This window comes from Pyxicephalus adspersus, chromosome 9 (assembly GCF_032062135.1).
Source record: "Pyxicephalus adspersus chromosome 9, UCB_Pads_2.0, whole genome shotgun sequence".
Lineage (NCBI taxonomy): Eukaryota > Metazoa > Chordata > Amphibia > Anura > Pyxicephalidae > Pyxicephalus > Pyxicephalus adspersus.
In genome coordinates this window covers 52,791,632-52,814,762 of record NC_092866.1, presented here as the reverse complement: position 1 = coordinate 52,814,762, position 23,131 = coordinate 52,791,632, and the positions used below count along the sequence as shown (strand labels likewise).

At 39.6% G+C, this 23,131-nt stretch overlaps 1 protein-coding gene across 3 annotated transcripts in view; it reads left to right on the top strand.

Moving 5' to 3' along the window:
- Nucleotides 1-22,857, top strand: part of CSTPP1 (centriolar satellite-associated tubulin polyglutamylase complex regulator 1) — a 97,773-nt gene extending 74,916 nt beyond the window's left edge. For 2 of the 3 annotated variants that reach the window (XM_072422009.1, XM_072422007.1), the window contains 6 exons: nt 3,877-3,961; nt 7,351-7,436; nt 7,649-7,844; nt 15,872-15,984; nt 20,340-20,403; nt 22,577-22,857. In XM_072422009.1, the coding sequence (XP_072278110.1) occupies nt 3,877-3,961; nt 7,351-7,436; nt 7,649-7,844; nt 15,872-15,984; nt 20,340-20,403; nt 22,577-22,748 (716 nt within the window). In that variant the 3' untranslated portion in view covers nt 22,749-22,857. Of the gene's footprint in view, nt 1-3,876; nt 3,962-7,350; nt 7,437-7,648; nt 7,845-15,871; nt 15,985-20,339; nt 20,408-22,576 lie in introns of those variants that run through there. The other variant, XM_072422008.1, reaches the window with a different exon arrangement.
- The last annotated feature ends 274 nt before the right edge of the window (nt 22,858-23,131 follow it).

Below are 23,131 nucleotides of genomic sequence, written 5' to 3'. Positions count from 1 at the left end.
CGTGTCCTCACCCTATCCATAACCTAAGTAAAAATGCGTTGGACGTTATAGAACTCCAGTAAGCTGTCGAACAACCACGTTCCTTAAACAAGGCCATGAAGAAAATACATAAGGATTAAAGTATAATTAATATTTTATATTATTCTATATTTTTGTTATGGTTGGTATAGTTTAGGGTGCTGTTACCCAACTTGGTTTCTGTGGAAACCTAGGGTTTCTCCAGAGATTGCTAGGGGTTCTTTGTGCAATGAGCAAATTTAGCCTCTCAGGTCAGTTTAGGTGACGTCAATGATCTTTTTGGCTATTTGTATGGGTGTCATTCTTCCCACTGGCTACCACGCTAATATACTAAGAGCTGTGGTTATAGTATTTATAGGAGGGGTTCCCTGAAGACTTAAAAGTTATTTCAATGGCTCCCCCAAGGTAAAACTATTGAGAAAGGGTGGTTTATGGAGCTGATTTCCTGCTTCTGCCTCTTGGCATATCTCTCTGAAACCATGAACTCCTATTTACTTTAAAGATCAGTTTCATCCATTCATCCCCTGCTGATGATTGGCGGTGTGTCGTAAAGTCCTGGATTGTTCATGGGCAGGAAAGATTGAGTATCTGAAAAATGAGCTCGGGATGAGTTGGGAATCAAAAGTCTGCTGTCACTGTCCATGAAGGAATGTTTATTGCCAGTAGTTTCAGATATAAGCAGTTGAACTTGACACCAGCCTTCCCATTTACTCCTCCCTTTTGTCCTGGGACCAGTCGTTCTCAAAACAAAAAAGAGGGTGAACCTTCCCAGCAGATGGCAATAAATCCTGATAGGGGGTCTAAGGTCTATGGAGGGATCCACTGCCATGTGCATGACAATGTGCCACCAGGGCAGGCATGGTGGCTCAGCGGTTAGCACTCGGGCCTTTGCAATGCTAGGGCCCTGGTTTGATTCTCAGGACACTATCTGCATGGAGTTTGCAGGTTCTCCCCGTGTTTGTGTGGGTTCCCCTGGGTACAAGTTTCCTCCCACATTCCAAAAATATGCAGTTTGATTATTTGGCTTCCCTCCAAAATTTGGTCTTAGACTATAGTAATGGCATTTGACTATAGTAGGGACATTAGATTGTAAGCCCCTTTGAGGGACAGCCAGTGACATGACTATGGACTTTGTAATGCGCTGCGTAATATGATGGCGCTATATAAATACTGTAGAATAAATGTGTTTACTTTTAGTAAAACACACCATATCCCTGCGTGTGAATTAGCGTTTGTGTGTGTTTACTGACCAATATTCCACACTCCAAAAATGCTAATTATCCCTGACTGCAATCATAAACATTAATAAAATTAAAGCAAAGTTCTGCCGCCAATCAGATGTTTGCTTCGGCTATGGTGACAAGCACTGGATTGATATTAGACATTTCTGCTTCTGTGCTCGGTTTCCAAGCTACAGCACTCTCTTTTTAACACTCAGCCTGTCTGACAGAGCAAGATGCTAAATGATATTTCACGCTGCTGTTCCCATTTTCAGATTTGCCCAGGGAGAGATTATATGACTTGTCTGTCATGGTGTTCCTATGTATAAAGCTGTTTTCCAGCATCCCAATTTATCACAACTGCAGATTCCCATTACTTTGCTCTTCTCATACCTACTGCTGAGTCTCCCCCTGCTGGCTATAGGCAGAATTATGCTATGTAGTTTGAATTGTGATGAAAATACCAGAATAATAAATGATTCTAAGTGATCTAACTAGGGGTTACTATGCTTCTTAAGCAAAGCAGGTCATTATTTTTATTTTTTTTATTATTCAGGCTTTTTTTTAATAGACAACATTCTTTGTGGTTATTGCCAATTGTGATTCAGCCAGTAATGTTGTGTTCAGCTGCACTTGGATCTCCATGAATAAGCAGATGTCTGTGGGTCAGGTGACTCATACCTGCTGTGCAAAAATCTTCCCACTTCATCCATTCTGTAAATCTGGCCTTTCTCCGGCTCTCCTGCTCTTATTTTTTTTTTTATCGTTCGCTCACCAGCTGACAGCTTTCCATAAGGGGCAATGCAGGTATGGTCCAGGTAAACAAAGCCAAGTCCCTCTAAAAAGATGGCTGTCTCCACAAGGAGAGACAGCATAGAAAAGAGCATGCAAAGTCAGTAAATATCATTGATTTCTGTCCTGCTTTTTTTTACGGGCAAAGCTTTCATCTTTTCAGGTATTGCTAACATAGTGCTTGCTGGGTCTGAGTCAGCATTACCGCTCCATACATGTTAACCCTTGGCAGGTGTTTAATGATAACATCCAAAATATTTCTCTGTTTACTGAACCCCATTCTAATACAGAAGCCAAGATACCTATCACCTATCACCAATTAGGTCCTCATTAATTAAATATCATTCCTATATGGCAATACTCTTTATTAACAATGGTGGATGTATGTGGAAGGAGAAGGACAATATTTTGTTTAAAAGTTAAAAGAATTGCCTATTTCAAGAAAATATAGTGGAGTCACCATCAACATCCAATGCTACATCCCAATTTTAGAAAAAGCACACCTTCTATAATTATTTAAAGGAATTATCTAAATCTAATAATAATAATAATAGGACTCTGACCTCAGATACAGCCCCTAACATCTTAAAGGATTTTTTTCAAGCTAACTTTGTTCAAGACTGGTATATGGGACTGTGATCTTCCATTACATCGTCAGTAGTAGAACCTCAGCCCCCATTAGGTCTTTGATGCTCTTTTTCCCTCTGAATTTTCTTGACTTGCTGTACAAATTCTACACCCAAGCCAGTACAGACTGTGGTATTTATTGTATTCTTTAGTATTTATTGTATTCTGTATCACAGAGGGCATTGCAGTAATAGTGCTTGTTCCTGGCCTTATGTTGATATATCATTGATGTTTCTCTTCCTTTAAGTCCTGCCAACATTTTCATGGGCCATTCCCAGCAGCCTTGTGGCGTGGGGGGGTTTGGGGAAAGAAACCACTGTGAAAATTATAACTGTCTTGCAGATATTTATATACTATGAAAACACAAGTCAATTCTTGACACCCCCTCTCTGCCTACCTTATCTTGAGACATCCTGACCACCCATGTCCCAGGCCATGTTTATAGCATAGGAAGCGAGTGAAGTACAGTAAAATACTGAAACAAACTGGATATAATTTTTATATAGACATTGAGATACTTTTAACTTTCTAGTCCATGCCTAGAAAGATTGATGTGGGTATTTGGCACATGGTTCCAGCACTTTGCAAGCCCGAGAATTTATGCAGAGCTAAACAACTGAATACAATTAAAATTTATAGCTAAAAGTATGTGAACATTTCTCCAAATTATTGAGATATAAGGGACAAAGCTAGTCCCAATTTGTCCTGAAAAATGAGTTGAGGCAGTAACTATTAAAGCTTGTGATTATTTCATGACAATATCATATAAGTGTGATGGTCAGGTGTCCAGAGTTGCAATAATTTTTTACCGAGATCTTGTATTGATGATGAAAGAGATGTGGCCAGTGATTGTGTGAAAATAATGCTCCTGAACCACTCTTTGACAATTAAATGAATCATGGCACCATCCTGGAATAACCAATTGCCATCAGGGAAGGAAAAAATGAAATAAATTGGTGGAAAAACATTCAGTATAATCAGACCTCCTTTTTGGGCACATTACATTGCTGAACCTTGACCAGACCAACTAAAGAAACTTTCATTGGCTTGGGGGGCTTTTTTCGTGACCAAGCAGTGTAACTTCAGCTGTCTCTTAACTCTGAATCCACTGATTATTATTCCATGCACAATATAACCCCTTACAATTGTTTTTCTGCAGATGAAAGAACAGGTAAATAATTCTGCTCTTCTAACAATCTAAAATTGATGTCTCTTGCAGATCTCCTTACTATGAAGGAATATCACTGCCTGCTGCAGATGTTATGCCCAGACTTTCCCATGGACCTGACACAAAAAGCAGCGAGGTGAGGGAACAGACTGTCAGTTTAAAAAACACACACCCAACATGCTGGTATAACATAGTGAATCATTTCATGATGGGCAAATACACCAAATCATGTGCAGGTAGCTGGGCTAGCAAGCCTGAATACATTTTGTTGCAAAAAGAGTTAGGCTATGTACACAAGCTGCGATTATTGCCATTGGAAACTATCTTTCATGATCAATTCCAGCAATAAACGATTGAAAGATGAATTAAGAAGTTCTGTACATACAGCGCCGTTCTGCTCTATGGGGAGGGAATGGGAAAAAACGAGCGAGCAGCACCCGCTGCACTTTCTTTCCCCTTTACTTCCATTGCGGTAGTTCATCTTCCGACATTCATGGTTACGCCAAATGGGATCCATGAACGATGTCAGATGACCTCTGTACATGTCAGATTCTTGTTCAAGACGAGCCCAACAGCTCTAATCGGCTGAAAATCATTGTGTACATAGCCTTGCTTTTTCCAGAGGGGTTGGGAGGTGAACCCATGATTTTGAAGTGCATTTGTTTTTTTGTAAACCACCAGAATGATTTTAATAAAACAGTCTCTATAATGAAATGTAAGGCTGGGAAATCTTGTTGTTTGTGCCTGTTGGTTGCTTATCCCATTGCACCCCATCCAGTGATCAAATAGTTGCCATTTTTATGGCATAGTGGCGCAGAGGTTAGCACTCTGGCCTTTGCAGCACTAAGTCCCAAGTTTCAATCTCGGCCAGGACACTCTCTGCTTGGAGTTTGCAGGTTCTCCCCATGTTTGCGTGGGTTTCCCCCGGGTACTCTGGTTTCTGTCCACATTCCAAAAACATGCAGTTAGTTTATTTGGCTTCCCCCAAATTTGGCCTTAGACCGTGTTAAAGACATATGACTATGGTAGGGACATTAGATTGTGAGCTCCAGCTAGTGACATGACCATGGACTTTGTAAAGCACTGCGTAATTTGTCGGCGCTATATAAATACTTTGTAATAATTATATTCTAGGTGTTGTATTTAGTGGATTTGGTTTGTGCACTACAGGAAGTCTATTACTAGGTAAGTTAGCACTCAGTCCATGGTACTGTATATACCATTCTACCTACATTGATTAGAGTAGGGGAAAACCAATGAAGCAGTAGACAGGTCCTCTTTGCCTAACTGCAGTACAACATGACAGGGAATTTGTGCATCATACAGCTGTTTCTCAGGCAGCAAGACTAAGGCTACAAATCCCATACTCATGGAGTGTGAGTGCAGACTCTGCCATGAGGTCATCAGTCAGCTGGCAGATTAAACACATGACAGGTAAAGGCACACAATACAAGCCATTGTACCCCTGTGATTCTGCGACTTATGGCTTCCCACACTCCCCAGTCTATTGGCGTACGGTGCATTTTCACAGGCTTCATATTTTGTGGGAGGGGAGGCAGCATGAAGAGGGTTTAACAGAATTTTTCACACTCTGTACAGAACATCAAACAGATCTGCACCAGGCTTTGGAAAAACACATGAAAGAGACGCCTGCAGTAGAGATGTGTTTGAGGAACGCTTTTTTCATTGATATTCATGATCCGAAATGATGTACCCTAAACAGTCGCACATCTGGAGGGCATTACAGTTTGGGAAATCCCTGCTGTTAAAATTATGTCATAACTTGCCTGATCCCTGCCTTTATAGATGTTGATTACCTCAGTTACCCCTCTGTGTGCTTAAGGCCCTGCAGACTTAAAGGGAACTTTTAAGATTGTTTTCAGGGGGAACATAATTTGTGTTATTATTGTAAAGCTTACTGAAAGCTGAATTCCAGGCAAAAAAACTGAATACACAGCTGAAATATATATAAGGAAGCTGTTTTACCTGCCTAGGGGTTGTTAATTCTCTTCCTCATGTCTTGGGATTTTCTCAGCCCTACCACAAAGAACAGCCAGCCGAGTAACCTGACTTATCTCAAAGTATATAGCTAGGTCATCTCCCCACCACCAGCCTGGGATTGGACAGTGAAGGAGCAGCAGCAGATTGATGAGAGCTCCGGCCCCCTGCTCCCTCCTCATTTCATCATTTGTTCGAATATTTATAGGTAGTGAGCCAAATTGTCTCTCATAAATTCCCCTACCTCCCACAGTTAAGTGATATTGCACAGCTATTGATTACAACAAGAGATTATAAAGACAAATTCTGGTACCTAACTCCATAGTAATATGTTGGCGCTATATAAATCCTGTTTAATAATAATAATAATAACATAAATTGTTTTTATATCAGCCATGAGTTCAGCTGTAAAGCTTTTGTTTTAGAAATGTATAGAAGACACTCACTAATGGAGTTCTGTACTCATTATTGATTGTTTCTTTTTATCAATACAACCTATTTACCTAACTGATTTTGATTTGACAAAAACCTTGTGAAATCCCCTTTACAGAAACACTTGAACTTGGATAGGTAGGGGAGAGACTGGAAGCCAATCGGATGTGTTACATGCATATCTGTCCCCATAAGTCTGCTAGGGCTCCTTCATTGTCACGGGTGCAATGTGGGGTGATAGGAGGACACCATTCAGGCTGGTTACGTTTCCTTGCTGACCATCACTGAATTCCCATTGCAGGCAAAGTCTTGATACTCTGTGTTCCAAAGCTCAGACAGAAATCAATAATTCATTTCTAAGCCACAATTGTCTGATTGATAGCTTAATATAGACAAGCTCAGTGCTTTTTGGTAACTAGTTTGGGGCCACACAAAAACAAAAAAAACAAAGATAATCATTTCAAGTGTACCTAGTGAGACTGAGCTAGAGGATATTCTATCCATCCATAGAGTACTGTTTTATACCACTTTATATACTTTATATTTGTTCTGTAGTTAGGTGTTTGGATTTAATCCTAAAATAAATCATTGTGTCTATAAAAAGAATTGTAATAATTATGTAATACCCAAACCCAGAAAAAAGGATTAGTAATCCATGCCATCTGAGTTTGGGTATTATATTCTCATTACATTTCTTTCATTATGTACGTTTTGGGATTTGTACAGTATATCTGGTACATATATATATACACACATATATATAATAGCAGGGTAGTGCCAATGGCCACCTTTCTGCTACCACTTTGTTTCTTTGGGTTCACTGGAAATGGCACCATTGTTGCTATAACTGCCAGTGTGGGTTGGAGGGGCACTAGGCCATTTTATCTGGACAATTTAGGTAGAACTTTGTTGGGCAAACAGATAACTGTACTTTTGTTCGTAAGTTTAACTTATCCTTTACAAAGACTTTTTGATTCTATTTTATTAATAACACAGCTTGCTTATTTCTGCTCCACCAGCTTAGAATATGTGATTCTCATTCTGTTCCTCAGCTGTCCCAAGTATTTTAGGTCTGGTATTTTTCTGTCTTGCCAGGATTGTACTGATGGACGATGCAATGGACTGTCACATGTCATTCTCAGATTTCCTGTATGCTTTCCAGATCCAGTTTTATTACTCTGGTGAGTGTCCTTATAGCTATACAGGACCCATCCATCATTCGCACAACTTGACAGCCGGGTGCAGAATGTGTTGACTGTGCACTGATGTCAACTGTCCTTGAGGAAGGCTGGATGTCTCCAAGACATTGTGCTTGGACTGAAACGTGAGTTTCTGTTAAATATATTAGCTGTACACATTATGAACATTGTTCTTTTTCTTTTTATGCCTGCAGAGTTTTTGGAGAGCGCCGCAGCAGTTTATCAAGAATTGCTCACAGGCAAAAGCTTAAATACCGTTATAGTCCCAACATCACGTTCTGCTACACCTCGCCATCGCCAGCCTTTTAATGACAGCGCATCTTTAGAGGGAGTGGAGGCTCCACAATTTTACCAGTGCTTGGAGAACGTATGTGAGCGGCTTAGGCACAGGTATGTGGCAATAATTTTGGTAGGTATGCCCAGATTTGTGGAACAGAGACACAAACCCAGGCCTAGGGCAGAAAAACATGGCCATGGATTTTATGACAAAGTGAGGTTCTGGATACTTTGGTCATATAGGATTGGTGTCATCTCTGCCCATCCTCTAGTGCTTTTGTTATGTACAATTAAAGTCATTGTAATACAAAAGAACCTTGGCAGTAGGTTCTGTGATTGATATGACACTATTGACCATTTTGGTGGTTGGATATGTTAGATATTGTGTCTCCTGTGGTTCCTTCCTACAACCTCTATGTCATAGTAATTCTGCTGGCGTCAGTAAGGTCTGCAGGGAACACGCTATCTGAAACAGTCTAATTTTATTGATGGGAACAACAAGTTTTTCTAAAAAAAAACATACCAGGGAGATTTTACGAGGGCTGCTTGTAGGCTTTTCACGCTGATGACACTCTTGCTTTAGTGGCCATCATCTTCTTGACCTCTTCTTTGTGACTGCCCCAGTCTTCTACCTAAGCAGGAGCAATAGAAAATATGCAGAGGATATGCTGGGCCTGTAAAGGGTGACCAGCTGGTGCTACTTTTTATATTATGGGTGTCGACAGCTGTCTATAGCTTTTAAAAAATGTAAAGTAGTCCTAAACCTTGTCACTGTCTCATGTATGTTGTAAAATGTTAGGTCATTTAAGAAGTTAGGTTTTTTAACATTCACCTTTCATTAGTATAATACCAGCAGAATCCATCATAAGGGAACCATCTCCTTTGCACCCTAGATAGGAGGTGGCTAAAAGAGACTGAAGGAACTAAATTGCAATAAAATGCAACAAAGAATAAAAAAAGCAATTGTTATCGTACATATTGCTTTAGAAAACAAAACAAAATACCATCATGTTAATGTTTACATTAAGTAACATTACCATAAACCACTGTACATTCCTTTTAAATACAACCATCATTCAAGCCATTTATGCATTAAATGTTTAAAGAAGTACTTATCCTTTAACAAGCATGGGCTTCTATATATATATATGTAATTCTGTCATTATTCCTGTAATGTCTAATGTAGTTGAAGTAGCACCACTCCAGGGCAATGTTATGTTGTGCATGAATTCTAACTGTGGTCTATAAGCCTGGTACATTCTTCTTTTGGGTGTGTTGAGCTGTGCTGAGTAAATACCTGGGTCACATAACTATGGTGTCCCTTAGGTGCTCATTGTAAACCCTGCACCTGGGAGAGGTGAAGAAGGGGCCCTTTTCCAGGGCATGGATTCCTACCAATGTTTCAAGGATTTGCTTTAAATCTCCAACTACTTCTAGTTACTTATCAGATCACTGGTTCCAGCTGAGCCCCTAGGGAGAGCCCTGTCAGTATATAGCAGAAAGAATTTGCTTGTTATGCAATGTGTATGGCAGGTATATGCTTTAATAGCCAAAGAGAGGAACAATTGTTATATTAAGCCGTGAGTACACAGAGATAAATTATTTACTGTAGTAGTAGACCTGAGGAACAGTGGAGACAGTAACCACTTTTCAAGGGTCTCTTTATAGGCTGACTGGATACTTTAGTGTTTTGCAGCCTATTTATCTTAAGCTTTTTCTGTTGAGCGATTACAACTAACAGCAAAGTTATTTTAAGCTTCTTTCGTTAATAGTTACCCTTACCATCCCAACAATTCAGGAGCACTGACCATGCTGACAACCTCATTTATTGGTGTTCAAGCAGACCCTCCACCTAGGAATATGTATTACCCTTCTCATGCAAAATCATTACCAAAACCTTCCAAATATCAAATAAAAAAAAGTTCAGAAGAAGAGGACAGTGGCATCATTTAGCTTTGCTGCAGCCTTCGGGGAATTCTGAAGGCTGAATCTCAATTCTTACAAGAATGCATTCCCCAACAAGAGCGCATTATCGTAGGATTTGAGATCCTCACCTTTCCCAGGAGGTTGCGGTGAGGTTGAACAATGTGTAGTAGCAAACTGCAAACAAATAGAAATCCCCTCCCTTCAAAGGTAATACATATATCAAACAATGCCATATCCCTAAACAATGGGAGGAAATTAGTCCTACTTCTCATACATGGACCCAAGGAAATTCCTGGCATACCCATATCAAAATAATAAACATTTCATTTCAAACATATACAACATACAATCAATAAAAATACCATCACATGGCTTTTCCTCACAACTTGTGCACATATTTATTATTTATTTATTTTGTCTGCGTTTCACAGCAGCAGCCGTTTCAGGGGATTTGATAGCAGAACAACAAAACAAACAAATATCCAAAGCACATGTGAAACAAGATATCACATATCAATGTTTTACACAGTAAAATTGTAGGAGCCTCAAAATCTTAGAGGCTGCGGTGAGTGGCGTCATTCATGCTCAAAACACAGGCCAAAATCCAGAGTCCGTGGTAAGTATCATATGTTTTGCTATTCTTTTTTTTAAGGTTTTAGTTAGAAATATTGCATAAGTAGCTATTTGAGATGAAATATTTAAGGCTTTCAACATGCTTTAAGTTAACCAAACCTGCAAAACTTTGTGCAGAAAAAAGAAAAAAAAACTTTGCCTTTACAAGTTGGTTGTCTGAAATGAATGCAGGTTCATATTTTTCCTTTGATTTGTATGGCTCTGAGTGCACTTGTTGCATTGCCAATCAGGGGTCTGAATAATGAAAAATCAGAGATTAGGCACAAGCCCTATGTAATGATAACGGTTAGGTACAGCAAACTATATATATATTTCCAGTTTCTGCTCTATGCCTGTTTGAAACCTGCATAGAAGTCCTGATTGTGCTTAAGAAAGTGTCCAAAAAGGACTCCTCGAAGTGATCATAATTGTGTATTCAATTTTGTTTTTCAGCATGCCTTTCCTTTTTTTTCTCCCTTCTCTCTTTAATATTTTACGCCCGTGCACAACATTACTGTGCTATAGTTACACTGATGGTGCAGTAAGATGACAGGTTCTCTTTAATAGCCTCTGACTCACCATTGCAGTGCCTGCCTGTCTCCACTTGCTCACATGACGGCTGTAATGGAACCTTTTGTATGCGTTGGGTTTTTTCAGTTTTTGCATTTATATTCCTATGTGTTCTTTGCTCAGTTACATTGAATATGCCGGATTAGTTTTGACGTTTAGTTGCCTGGGAAACACTGATGAATTGCTCCTTTTGTTGTCAGAGATGCTTTGGCATCGCTTTCTCACACTGTACATATTCTGTAGGATTTCTATGCTATTTTATTGTATTGTGTGGCTCTTTCCTTTCATGTGGTTTGTTGCTTTGTTTAGTTAGAGAAGTTCCTTTGCTGAGTTAGGCTGTGTACATTTTCTGTCCTGTTTGTACATGTCATTGCAAAAGCAGCATCTGAAGAGTCCATTAGGATGGCACAGCCAACCCCAGACACAAACACGCCATATAGGAAATTATTTTATAGAGCTGTTTAGGGCTTCATATTTTTATATTTACCCTTTTCCAGATCATGTGAAGTGCTGGGTCCTCCTCTCCAGGCATGTTTGCACCAATACAAGTCTAAGTTCCACTTTAAGAATACACGATTAGGTAGGTCAATTGCAGAAAGGGACAGGAGATGTCACTTCTGCATAAATCCCTCCTATCTGCCTGATTATTCTGGGAAGCAGTGTGCAAACACAGCTGCAATTCCATTGCATGGAATGAGAATGAATGAACTCCGTTACGTCATACCTCAATCAAGATGACCAGAGACGGACGAAGACAGTGGCGCCCTGCGAAGGAACAGGGACAGGTGAGTATTGCAGGATAAGTTCTTGTTTACACGTGACATTGTTACACTCTCTTAGGGGGCAGGTCCATGACACCCGGCACTCACAGGATATCCTCAATCTTCCAGAATAAATTATGCACAGACCGGAGACTGAGGACATCTTGTGGCAGATACATATTACTACAGAAAGCAACTTTGTATTATACTGACTATTGCAACTGAAATATTATTTACTGCACCTGCTGGTGGATTGTTTTTTATATTTAAAACATTTTTCCCGAAAGAGTTGGTTTTTAAGGATAGTATAAACAACAAAAATGTGACTGGAGTGTAACCATCTCTTGGTCTGTTCATCTAAAGCTAAAACATAGCAAATACTCTAATGTGCTAGCTCACATCATTGGGGTTAGATATTTGAGTGCGAGTCCTTTTTTGTATTCTCTGCATAAAATGTAATTTTTTTCTTTAATTGTTGTTGTAAAGCAGGGGTGTCAAACTCTGGCCCACGTCGTTTTTTTGGCCCCTAAAGGAATCCTAAATATGAATTGCAGCTGGCCCACCGCTGCATTGAACAAGCGCCACTACTACAGTTCCCAGCATCACTTGCGTCTATAGACCAGCGGCCTCTCTGTCTATGCGTGGCCCGGCATTGGACAATATTTTCTTGACGCAGAGAATTGTGATAGCGGTGCTATTTCAGTTTCCAATTTGGCCTGAAACCTTGTCTAAGTTTTTCATTTTGGCCCACTGTGTATTTGAGTTTGACACCCCTGTTGTAAAGTGTACTTTTTGATAATTGGGAAGGACCTCATAATACTACTATATATGCACAGCGGTTAATATATGAGTTAAAATATATGTTTTGTTTTTCTGGTCTTTTTGCTTTGTGCATTTTTTTCTCTCTTTCCCATGTTAGAACTAAGGCAACGTATACACGTCAGATGATTCTCGTCCAACTATTGCCTCAGGGCTGATATCGGACGAGAATCTGATCTGTCCTCCTATTGTGTGTTACTTCCCCCACCTAGATTGTAAGCTCTTCCTCCTCCTGTGTCACTGTCTGTATTCGTCTGTCATTTGCAACTGTTTAATGTACAGTGCTTCATAATATGTTGGCTCCATATAAATCAGGTTTAAAAATAATAATCTGTCCTGGCGGATCCACAGACCACAAATGATCGTAATGAAAATTAAGGCGAGAGAACGCATCAGGACGCCGCTCACTCATTCTTCCCCCTCCATGAAGCAGTATGGTGCTGTATGTACAGCGCTCGTTCATGCATCTTTTAGTCTTTTGTCATTGGAAAGAATCCTGAAAGATCCTTTCCATGACAAATAGATAACACGTGTACAAAGCCTGTTATCAACTATGTGAAAGGTAACCGGACATACGCCATTACTGGAGGGCCACATACTGGCCAAGATTTTCCTATAAACTTTTAAAAACCATGCACTTTTGTTAGAGAAATCAAAAAAGGTGCGGATCCTGGTCTTTGAGGACTAGGGCTGGGCAGCTTTAGTATATACACCATCCTCTGCCTTGTCAGTCTTTGCAGGTTTCTCTTTAATCCCTAGTAATGATAGTTGCCTCTGGGTAAAGGAGTTGCTCAACACCGCACAGCAAGTAGCTTGAATCATTAGGAATAAGAGTTAGGCAGACCTATTTTGCAATCGCCATCACAGTTCCTCAGTCGCCACATTGGCTAAGAGCTACATGATGAGATGCTTCTAGAAGTTGAAGCTTCCAGTGGCTGCTCCATGTCCCACATACTGTATGTGACAAAGTTGAGAAAGGGAACACTTGGCAACCAGCTGATACACTTTGAAGATGTGTGTCTCTGATGCATTGCAGACTAGTATATGGGATGTGTCGGCCATAATCTGTAGGCTGTCCACAATGTCTTGTATCAGATAAGGTGCCTTAAAACTGAGGTGAACGTCTCATCACATCATGTCACTGGGCCCGATTTATGAAAGCTCTCCAAGGCTGGAGAGGATACACACTTTCATTGGTGAAGCTGGGTGATCCAGAAAACCATAAAAATCATTTGCTCTTTGCTAGCAAATTTTTTGAATCTTGGACCAGATCCGTTCCAGGCTTGCTGGATCACCCAGTTTCTTCAGTCTTGGAGAGCTTTCATATATCAGGCTCACTGTTTCTGCATGAGCTTACCATCTGTTGTCTGATATTGGTGTTCTATGCTGCTCCCTTCTTTCTACAGATCCATCCATAGATCATAAAAGTAGAATGATGGCACATTTGTGACTGCAGAGTGGCTGAAGCAAGGAATTTCCTGTGTGTGAGGAGCAAATATTTTAGAAATTAGTTGCAGTGAATCAGTCATTGTAATGTAAGAAAACCTGTCATGAGAGAAATGAATGGGCTTCCAATTGCTGACCTCCTCCTACTGTCTTTGGTTTCAATACTTTCTGAGCCAATGACCCCAAACAAGCATGCAGTAATATAAGGAGAACTGATCTTTATTTTCATACAATGACTCAGGCAGGAATAAATCCTGAGTGTTTTCCTATAATCATCAGACAGAAAGCATGTTGAGAATGAGATTGTCAATGGGAGGTCTGTGTCTTTCATGAAAAGTGTTCTTTAACACAATGTATACTTTATAGATGTTTTTTCCTTATCTCTTAGAGCTGGGACAACTTTTTATTACTCCAGAACAATTTCTGATTGGATCTTAAGTAAAATGTACATTTGACCAATCATTGCCAACTGATTTTCAACACTTGGATTCATTGTAATGCAATCAAACATGTTGGTAAATCTCAGCCCATAGTAAATGATTACACTGTATGTGCTGTGCATTCACTTTGTACTGTTAGGTGATTGTATTGCAGCCTAGATACAAAAAGTCAGTATGTAAAAAGAGATTAGCTGTGTTTACTATACGACTGGTAAATGTAAGTGCTATGAATGGAAACTAGGGTTCATACTGGTTGTTGGCTATGTACACAGCAAGTGTGCTACTATTGGCTAGTTTGGCAGCCAGCAGGGAGCGTCCAACATGTACAAAGCATTTCTGGAGCCCGAGAGGATCCTCCCATTGTCAGCCAAAGGGGAGTATTGGACAGTGACACTGACGTACATAAAAAAGGTCTCTATCCCTCCTCTTTAGGGTCATAAAAGGCCCTGGAGTGCCATTTGAACAGGCTTTTTGGGTATTGGGTGTGTGAATGGTGAGCTTACCTGTTCTCAAATGTGGCAGCTGTTTTATTTTTTTCACCAAGTACAGAGAACATCTTGAAATGCAGAGTTCCTGTAAGCTATTCAGTTATCTTCCCTTTGTAAACTACCGAATCCATTTACCCCCTGAAAGGCTCACAAAACAGGTATATTTAAAGTCCAGCCTTGGAGAGAACCATGAACTCCCTCCATAGATACAGCAGAGGTGTGAGCATTCTCACTTTAGGACAGGAAGTTTTATTTGCAGGATTACCAGGTTAAAATATAGAGCAACTGTCTGAAAACCAACACAGCCATTGTTTGGGGTTTAGATGCATGTTATCTGTGGATAATTGACCCTAATTCATATGATATTAGAAGAATCAGAAAGTGCAATAGTAGGTGACTGAAGCAAAGTATTGATATGACTTTACCTGTATGTATCTGCTTTTTTCTTCAGCTTTTCATTCCTGTATATCAGGGAAAGCCCAGGAAAAGCTAAAAACATTCTTATAATATGAGGGCCTTTTTTTGGTTATATATCTCCCTCTAGTGTTCAAAAACAACATTGCTCCTGTTTATAAAATACACTACTGCCAAAAAATGTTCAGCTTTATACACAGAACAACATTTGGTTGACCTTTCATTTGCACCAGGCCCACTCTTGCACTGTGCCTTGCCCTATTGTCTTTCCTATAGGAAATGCCAGCGGCATACTCTGACACCAACAGGCCAAAAGTAAATGGGACCAGGAGGGGCTGCTCCTAACATTTAGCAGAACATGTAGATTTCATTGTTTGCGCTACCGTTTACCAAGCTTTTTTCCCCAGGAAACAGAATAATATACAAGTAATTAAAATGATTTTCTTTATATGTTTGTCCTGGTCTTGTTAAACAAAGAATTGTAAAACAAAAATCCTATATGTTCCCTTTAAGTTAAGGTTGGGCTCAGCATATACAGGACATTTTTTTTCTAGCTCCTGGTGTACAGTTCTAGAAAAACACTGCATCTTATTTTTGTATATTACTTTTATATGTCTAGCCTGGAGTTTGCATTGACATTGATTTGGTCTGTATTCTTTTTCCAGTGCCTGTCCCCCTTTACCATTACTCGGAGAGATAGTAAGCAGTGCACCAAGGCTTACATTTTATGGATTTCTCATGGCACTGGCAAAGCATACTGGGATTAACCAAAACATTGGTAAGTAAAACATTTCGAGTATCATTCTTATGTGCAAAGCTAATCATGGATGACAATAAATAGTTATCCTAATGGCCAAACTAATTTGGTCTAGTCTGGGCTTTGCCACATGGCAATGTGCATTGAACTCAGTTTATTCATTTAGCTGCCTTATTCCATTTCCGTAAGAATCAGATATTAAAAAAACAAAACCTGATTATGGTCTCCATAGCTATTGTTCAATATGATCCAATGCATCTAATCTAGTGTTTTTCAACCCCTAAACCTTTGAGGAGACCTCTAAAAAAAAAAAAAAAAAAATCAAATAAATCAGAATCCCTAGCAAAAAACTAAATCTACAGTTCACCATACAATTGGCACCGTGGGTAGGATGTAGCGCAAAGGAATCATGAGAAAATGTGGAATAATGAGTAACACCAAGTGTGGACCATAATTTACCAACTTCTGGAATTATGAAACGGAACAAATATTAATCACCAGGAAAGCAGACAGTGAAGATTGTTCTGACCAATTATGTTGGTGGTCAATGGACAAATGGCGTTACCAATGGTGGTTTGTATAGAAGCATCCCTTACATTGGTAAGGGAGAAGAGGAGGTGCCCCTTGCCCACATTACAGGGGCTGCCCATTCAGAAGGTCCTTTACTCAGTGTAGAAGAGCCCTCCTTACACTGGTAGTCAGTGGGAGTTCTGCCTTTTAGGATTGATGATCAGTGGCAGAAGTGCCCCCCTTTTACTGATGTTTAGCGAAAAGAATTCCCCTATTACATTGGTGGCCAGTGTTCCCCTTTATTCAAATGATCGCTGGGCCAAAGCTTCCTATTCTGCGTGGCAACATTTATGCCAGAACCTCACAGTGGCTATCGGGCATGATGCCAGTACACCCCAGCTCAGGGAATCCCTACAGATCCCTGGTTAGGAAAGGCAAATCTAACACCAATCATTTACTTGTGTGTGCTTACAACTTCTACAGCATCATAAGACCGCACTGGAGTGAGACAACTGTATACAGATGATAGATCTTAGATCCACAGAGGGAGTTGAAAGTTTTTATTTTTTTTAAATACAAAGTGATCCTGGAGCATGAGGAAGTATAACTCTGTCAAAAAGCACTAAGAATAAGGTTATAAAAGGGGGTAAGGTGATTTTGGCCATGTAGTGCAGATTGAATAATTATCCTGGTGGACATAGGATTGAAAGAGATATAACAATTGTATTTTTTTTGTGTGTCCCATGCCTCCTCAGGAAGCAATCTGCATTGCAAAATGCGTCGAGAAATGAAAATGAGACAATTATGAAAATATGTTTCTTAGAATTGTTAACAACAAAAACTATATGCTCTGATCTTTTGTCTACAGAAATTTCTTTTGTTGTTAAATAAATATGAGTTTTTAGGATTTTTGTCTAGAAGATATAATTATTGAAATTTGGTGCCATTAAAGTCCATTTGATGGACACCAATTTTGATGGACAAATCAATTGATTTGATAAATACAGTATAATGTTCTATATGGATGTGGCACTGATAGGTTTCTCCCTCTGACCTATTTCTAACTGGTATTTGTCCCTCCCCTCAGGCACGTTGTCTTGGTGTCACCTTTTTTTCTGCCCACTCATTTTCCCCCCATATTCAGAACATTTCCAGGTCCTGCCACTTTCACCTGTGCAACATCTCCAATATTCTTCCCTATCTCTCCCCAGAGACCACCAAACTCCTTGTGCATGCTCTTATCATCTCTCGTCTGGACTACTGTAACATCCTCCTCTCTGGTATTCCTCTAACCTGACTCTCTTCTCTACAATCTATTATGAATGCTGGAGCCAGACTCATCCATCCTTCCCACCGCTCCTCTTCTTCTTTGTGATTCTCTTCATTGGCCTTAGAATCAAATTCAAGCTCCTGTGCTTTGCCTTCAAATCCGTCCACAGTTCTTGTCCCACTTATCTTTCTGACCTGATAGAAAAATACTCCCCCAGCTGCTCTCTCTGCTCCTCCAATGATCTACTAATGGCTTCCTCACTCATAACCTCCTCACACGCATGGATCCAAGACTTTTCTAAAGCTGCCCCAACTCTCTGGAATGGTATTTCTTGTCCTATTCAGCTTGCTCCTACTTTCTGCTCATTTAAAAGAGAACTCAAAACCCATTTTTTCAAACTTGCCTACCCAGCTTCTTCTGTCAATTGAAACCACCACTACTTCCCACCACTACATATCTCCCATCCTATTGTATGATACTTCCTCCACCTCCTGATTTGTAAGCTTTTCTGGGCAGGGTCCTCTCCTCCTCCTGTGTATCTGTCTGTCATTTGCAACAGATTATTTAATGTACAATGCTGCATATTATGTTGGTGCTATAAAAATCCTGTTTATTAATAATAATATTACAGTATCAGCACACCTGCGAGTGTGACCCTGTCAAGTTATTTGCTAGATGCATTTTAAAAGCAGGCAAGGGCGCCATTACCACCGGCAGATGTTTAATGCTATAATTTCGACCATAAATGAAGATCTTTCTGAAGAACATATAACCTTCATTTAAGAAAAGATCCCTCATGCAGCCATAATAATGCTTTCAAGTCCTTAAGTAGTTGAAATGGGAGCTTTGATCATGAATTAAAAACAAGTTAATCTTATCTTGCCAAGTGTGAAGGAATTTGATTTATCGCTAACATCTCTCAGACATAATCTGCTTTCTGCTCTAGCAGAATGTGGCGTCACAGCAGAGATCAGTCTGCTCACAGGGTGTGCAATCAAAGAAAGAGCTCCGTAGACTTGATCAGGCCTGAACAGCAATTGAACTCCTTCTGCCGACTTTAAAGGCCTAAAAAGGAGCCGTTTGTAGGAGAACTTAGCTGCTGGGGAGCTGTAGTTTAAAACACCTATCCCACAAAAAGCCAATTATGGTAAATTAAGTGTAATTATTCATTTATTTGATGTGAAATTTTACATTGCTTATTCATTAATAATTTTAGTTATTGTATTAACCCTTTGTGACCAGATTATGTTTTACTAACATAACAGAGGTTAAACAAAAACCATTAATGTATCTTATTTTTTAAATGTTGTATTAGTATATTACAGTTACAGTGGTAAATGGAATAAAATACAATTACACGTTTTTTTTTATAGACCTGAAAGTGATCACTCTCATAGATGATCTAATAATCCACCTGTTAACTGGTGATGTAAATAAACATAGCCTAAAGAAAATGGTAATAGAGTAGAGACAGCATGGTCCTGTAACCAACTGTATACACCTCAAATTGATGGTTGATTTTTATCACCGAGTAGATTTTCTGGGGTTAGCATAGTGATCTCACATGCCATCCACTGTGCCAGGTCACTAAACATCTGGCCATTAAAAATCCCTATTGTTTATAATAGATAGGGCACTGCGGGTACCTCTGCTCATCCACTCTATCAAATAGGACTATTGGGCCCCTTCTAGACTTGAGGTTGAAATCTGCAGAGTGAGCTGCTTCCAGATACAGAGCAAACTATTGCTATGTGCACAAGGGCTGCATACCACACTACAGGATAATGAATTTGCATGTGTTGCCAATGCTGTATTGTTCTTCTAAATTAGCAGAATATTGCAGTAAATTAATGCTTTATGGACTATAAAACTGGCTTAAAAACTGATTTTCCTTTAAAATACGAAATTATTACAGGAATAAATACATCTGACCTTACTGCTGGTGACAGTAAAATGATAGCAGCTGTCTCTCAATAGGATTTAGAAAGCAATATGTGTGGTCACACGACCAAGTAGTTGCTTACAATCCATAATCACTCATAAGATTACAAATACCAATATCATTATTTATGTTCAATGTATATCCATTACTAGGAGCGTCATCATAAGCGATACCAGACTTGCATCCCTAAAGCTGACCATGGGTGTCTCACAAAACACATTCACACCTCATACTGACCTGTAAGAGGGTTGAGCTTTGAACAAAAATTTGTGTGATAGATGGACACTTGCTTTAAGACAAGGGGTTTGATTTATTAACGGTTTCCAAGGCTGGAGAGAATACACTTTCATCAGTGAAGCTGGGTGATCCAGCAAACCTGTAATGGATTTCCTAAAACTCATTTGCTATTTGTTAGCAAAAGTTTTCAATCCTGGACCAAATCCATTTCAGCTTTACTGATGAAAGTGTATCCTCTCCAGCCTTGGAGAGCTTTAATAAAGCACGGCCATTATGTTCCTGAAAGACAGCAGCACTACCAAACAAGCAAGGAAATCAAGAATATCAATCAATCAAAATAAAAGTAAAGAATAATTGTTGATTATAATGATTGTTGACATCTTTTTTTTAATTCTTTTCCCAACAATGTCTCTACAGGAGCTTTGCCTGATAAAGCAGATTTGTTAGTTGATGAAATTCTGGATAGTGAGCTGGAAAAACTGTAAGTATAGTAAACTTTAAAGTAAATGTACATCCTAAATAAATGACCGTTTGTTTGATAACTCTTTGTGTATTGTAAACAATTACCTTTATTTTAATAAATTATTGTTTTTACATCTCCCTGCTGCTGATTCCTGCAGCCTCTTTGCAGTTCTAGTGATGGCTGCATTTCTGGTTTCCTAACAATAATGAAATGTATCAGCACAGCAATGTGTCATCTGCATTGGGGGAGCATTGGGTGATATCCCCATGTTGCCTTGTTGATGACAAGGCTCTGGCCAAGTTGTGGGCCCAGATATAAACTTCCAAGTTTCAGCAAACTAAGGGGGCCCTTCTGGTTGAAGCTGTGCACCTGCCTGTCACTTCAGGTAGAATTAATTTGTTGGGGTGACGCTGGAAAAGACCATGCCAATGGGACGTCTCTGTAACTATTAAACCCTTGTCAGTGGGGTCTACTATCTTGTCCACTACCACAATGTCTTAGTGCCACAATGACCCATACAGAGTCCTGACCTTTAGGATGACTTGGTGAAGGTAAACTGGAGCCACCGCACAATTTTCTGCTAGATAAACTATTAGGAAACATTCCTCCTGACAATGTCATTTTTTTTTACCTCTGTTCCCAATTTTTTGTTTATGGTAAAATAACAAATTGTATTGTGAAAAGAAAAAAATGTTGCCAATATTGTGTGATTAGGACAGGTTTTCTTCAGTATGCCCTGGGATACCCAAAACCCAAAGTGCTCTGCAATGCAAAGGCGGACTCTATTTATTAATATTATTATAATTAATAAACAGGATTTATATAGCGCCAACATATTACGCAGCGCTGTACATAGGAGTTGCAAAAGACAGACGAAAAGGAGGAGAGGAGCCTGCCCCGAAGAGCTTACAACCTGGCAGGTTGAGGGAAGTATCACACAATAGGAGGGGAGGAAAGTATTGGTTTGGACACCACCTGTGCCTGGCTGTTGGCATCTAAGTATGATGTTGGGGGTGGTAGTCTGGTCAATGAGACCTTGTAACATAGGAGGAGGCAGGCAAAGTACTGACTACCTGACAAAGTTCTTATTTGCACAGCTGTTTCCTATAACACAAATGTTAATTAAGTTTTGTATTCTATTAGGGCTGGGTTGTGGACCTAGGATTTAGTAATAAAATTAAACTCTAGTCAAACATCTAAATATAAAGAATAAATATATAGATAGGAGTCGTTTTACCTGCCAAAGGAGTTGTATTTGTAAAAACAAGGCTCCATTCTGCCTAATACTATATAACAGCGGAGAACATTTTGAATACTTACAACCTTGTGACAATAGTTTGGAGAAGGCCCTGTGTATAAAGTTAGCGTGGTTTTACAAGTCAGGCATGGAAGAATTATGATGTTCTGTACAGAGCTCCCCCAACTCCTTTTAAACTGGAATGCCAATTGTGAGCCAGGTCCACACATCAGTACCTAACTTTACAAATGTCCTTTTGGTTAAATGGACACAAATCACATGAGACTCTCACATTTTGTCTTAACCCTTCCCTGAAGAGTGGAGGGGAGGCAACTCCTCCCCTCCAATGAGTTACAACTCATTGTAACCATGATTTGGAAATTTATGTCCAACAAGCTTATTGTGATGGGGCAAATTTAAAACCCAGCAGTATAGCTGGAATGTGGTTATACCACTGTTTTTTGACCTTAAGGCCAGAGGACCATATTAAAAATGAAGTTGTTTGCAGAAAAAGCTGGGAGTAAAGTTTTGGGTATGTGACTTGTCAAAGTCACATAACTGCCTCTCCTCTACTAGTCATAGCGCTCATACCATAGGACACCGCCGGCTACATACCACAGTTAAATGTTTATGTATGGTATATGGGCTGTGGTATGTATACCAAGGTGTAACGTATCCAGTGTGCAATATAAATAAGCGCCATGGTAAACGCGTATAGCAAACACAATCGCCTTCTCTAGAAACCTGAGCAATTGGTTGCCAATGGCTTTAGTGAAGCAAAACAAAATGCCTAAAAAAAGCAAAAACACCCAAAAGTTGTAAAAAACTAAAGCGTCCTGCATGGGACAGGGTTTCATCAATTTACTTTTTTATTAGCTCTGAAGATATTACAATGATATTACCATATAAAAGTCTGAGTGATTTTACCAAAATTATATTTGTTTCTCCCTGCAGTGTTGCCCAGATATCGGCCTGCTCTATAACACAGCCTCCAGCCCCCTGCCCTCTTCCCCCAAGAGAGATCATTCGCGTGGCTTCCCCCAAGAAGACCTTACCCAGCCGCAGACGTCCGGACCTGGAGAGCGATGGCTCCGCCGAGGAGACTGACTCCTCTGAAAACTCCTGAACCTGGGATTTGCTCATGGTTTGCTCAATCTGTACCAACCTTGTCTCCCCCATTATGTATTACCCACTTTTTTTTATTATTTATGTATTAAAATAATATATATAGATCATGAATTCCAGTTTTTAGTGTTTTACACAAACTGCAGACTTATATACAAAATGCAAAGGCGTTTTATAATCTATTGCGAATGCCACACACACACACTGGTGAAGCTCCTTCCAAATCACAGCTAATCCTATATTATGGTATAATGTTGTTTACGGCAAAATGCCAATTGCCTGGATAGTAGCATACTTGGCTCTGATATTGTCTAAAACACCGACCTAGTAAATCAGAAAAGCGTGCAGTCAGAATTGTCAGGCCTTCTATAAACCTACATCTTG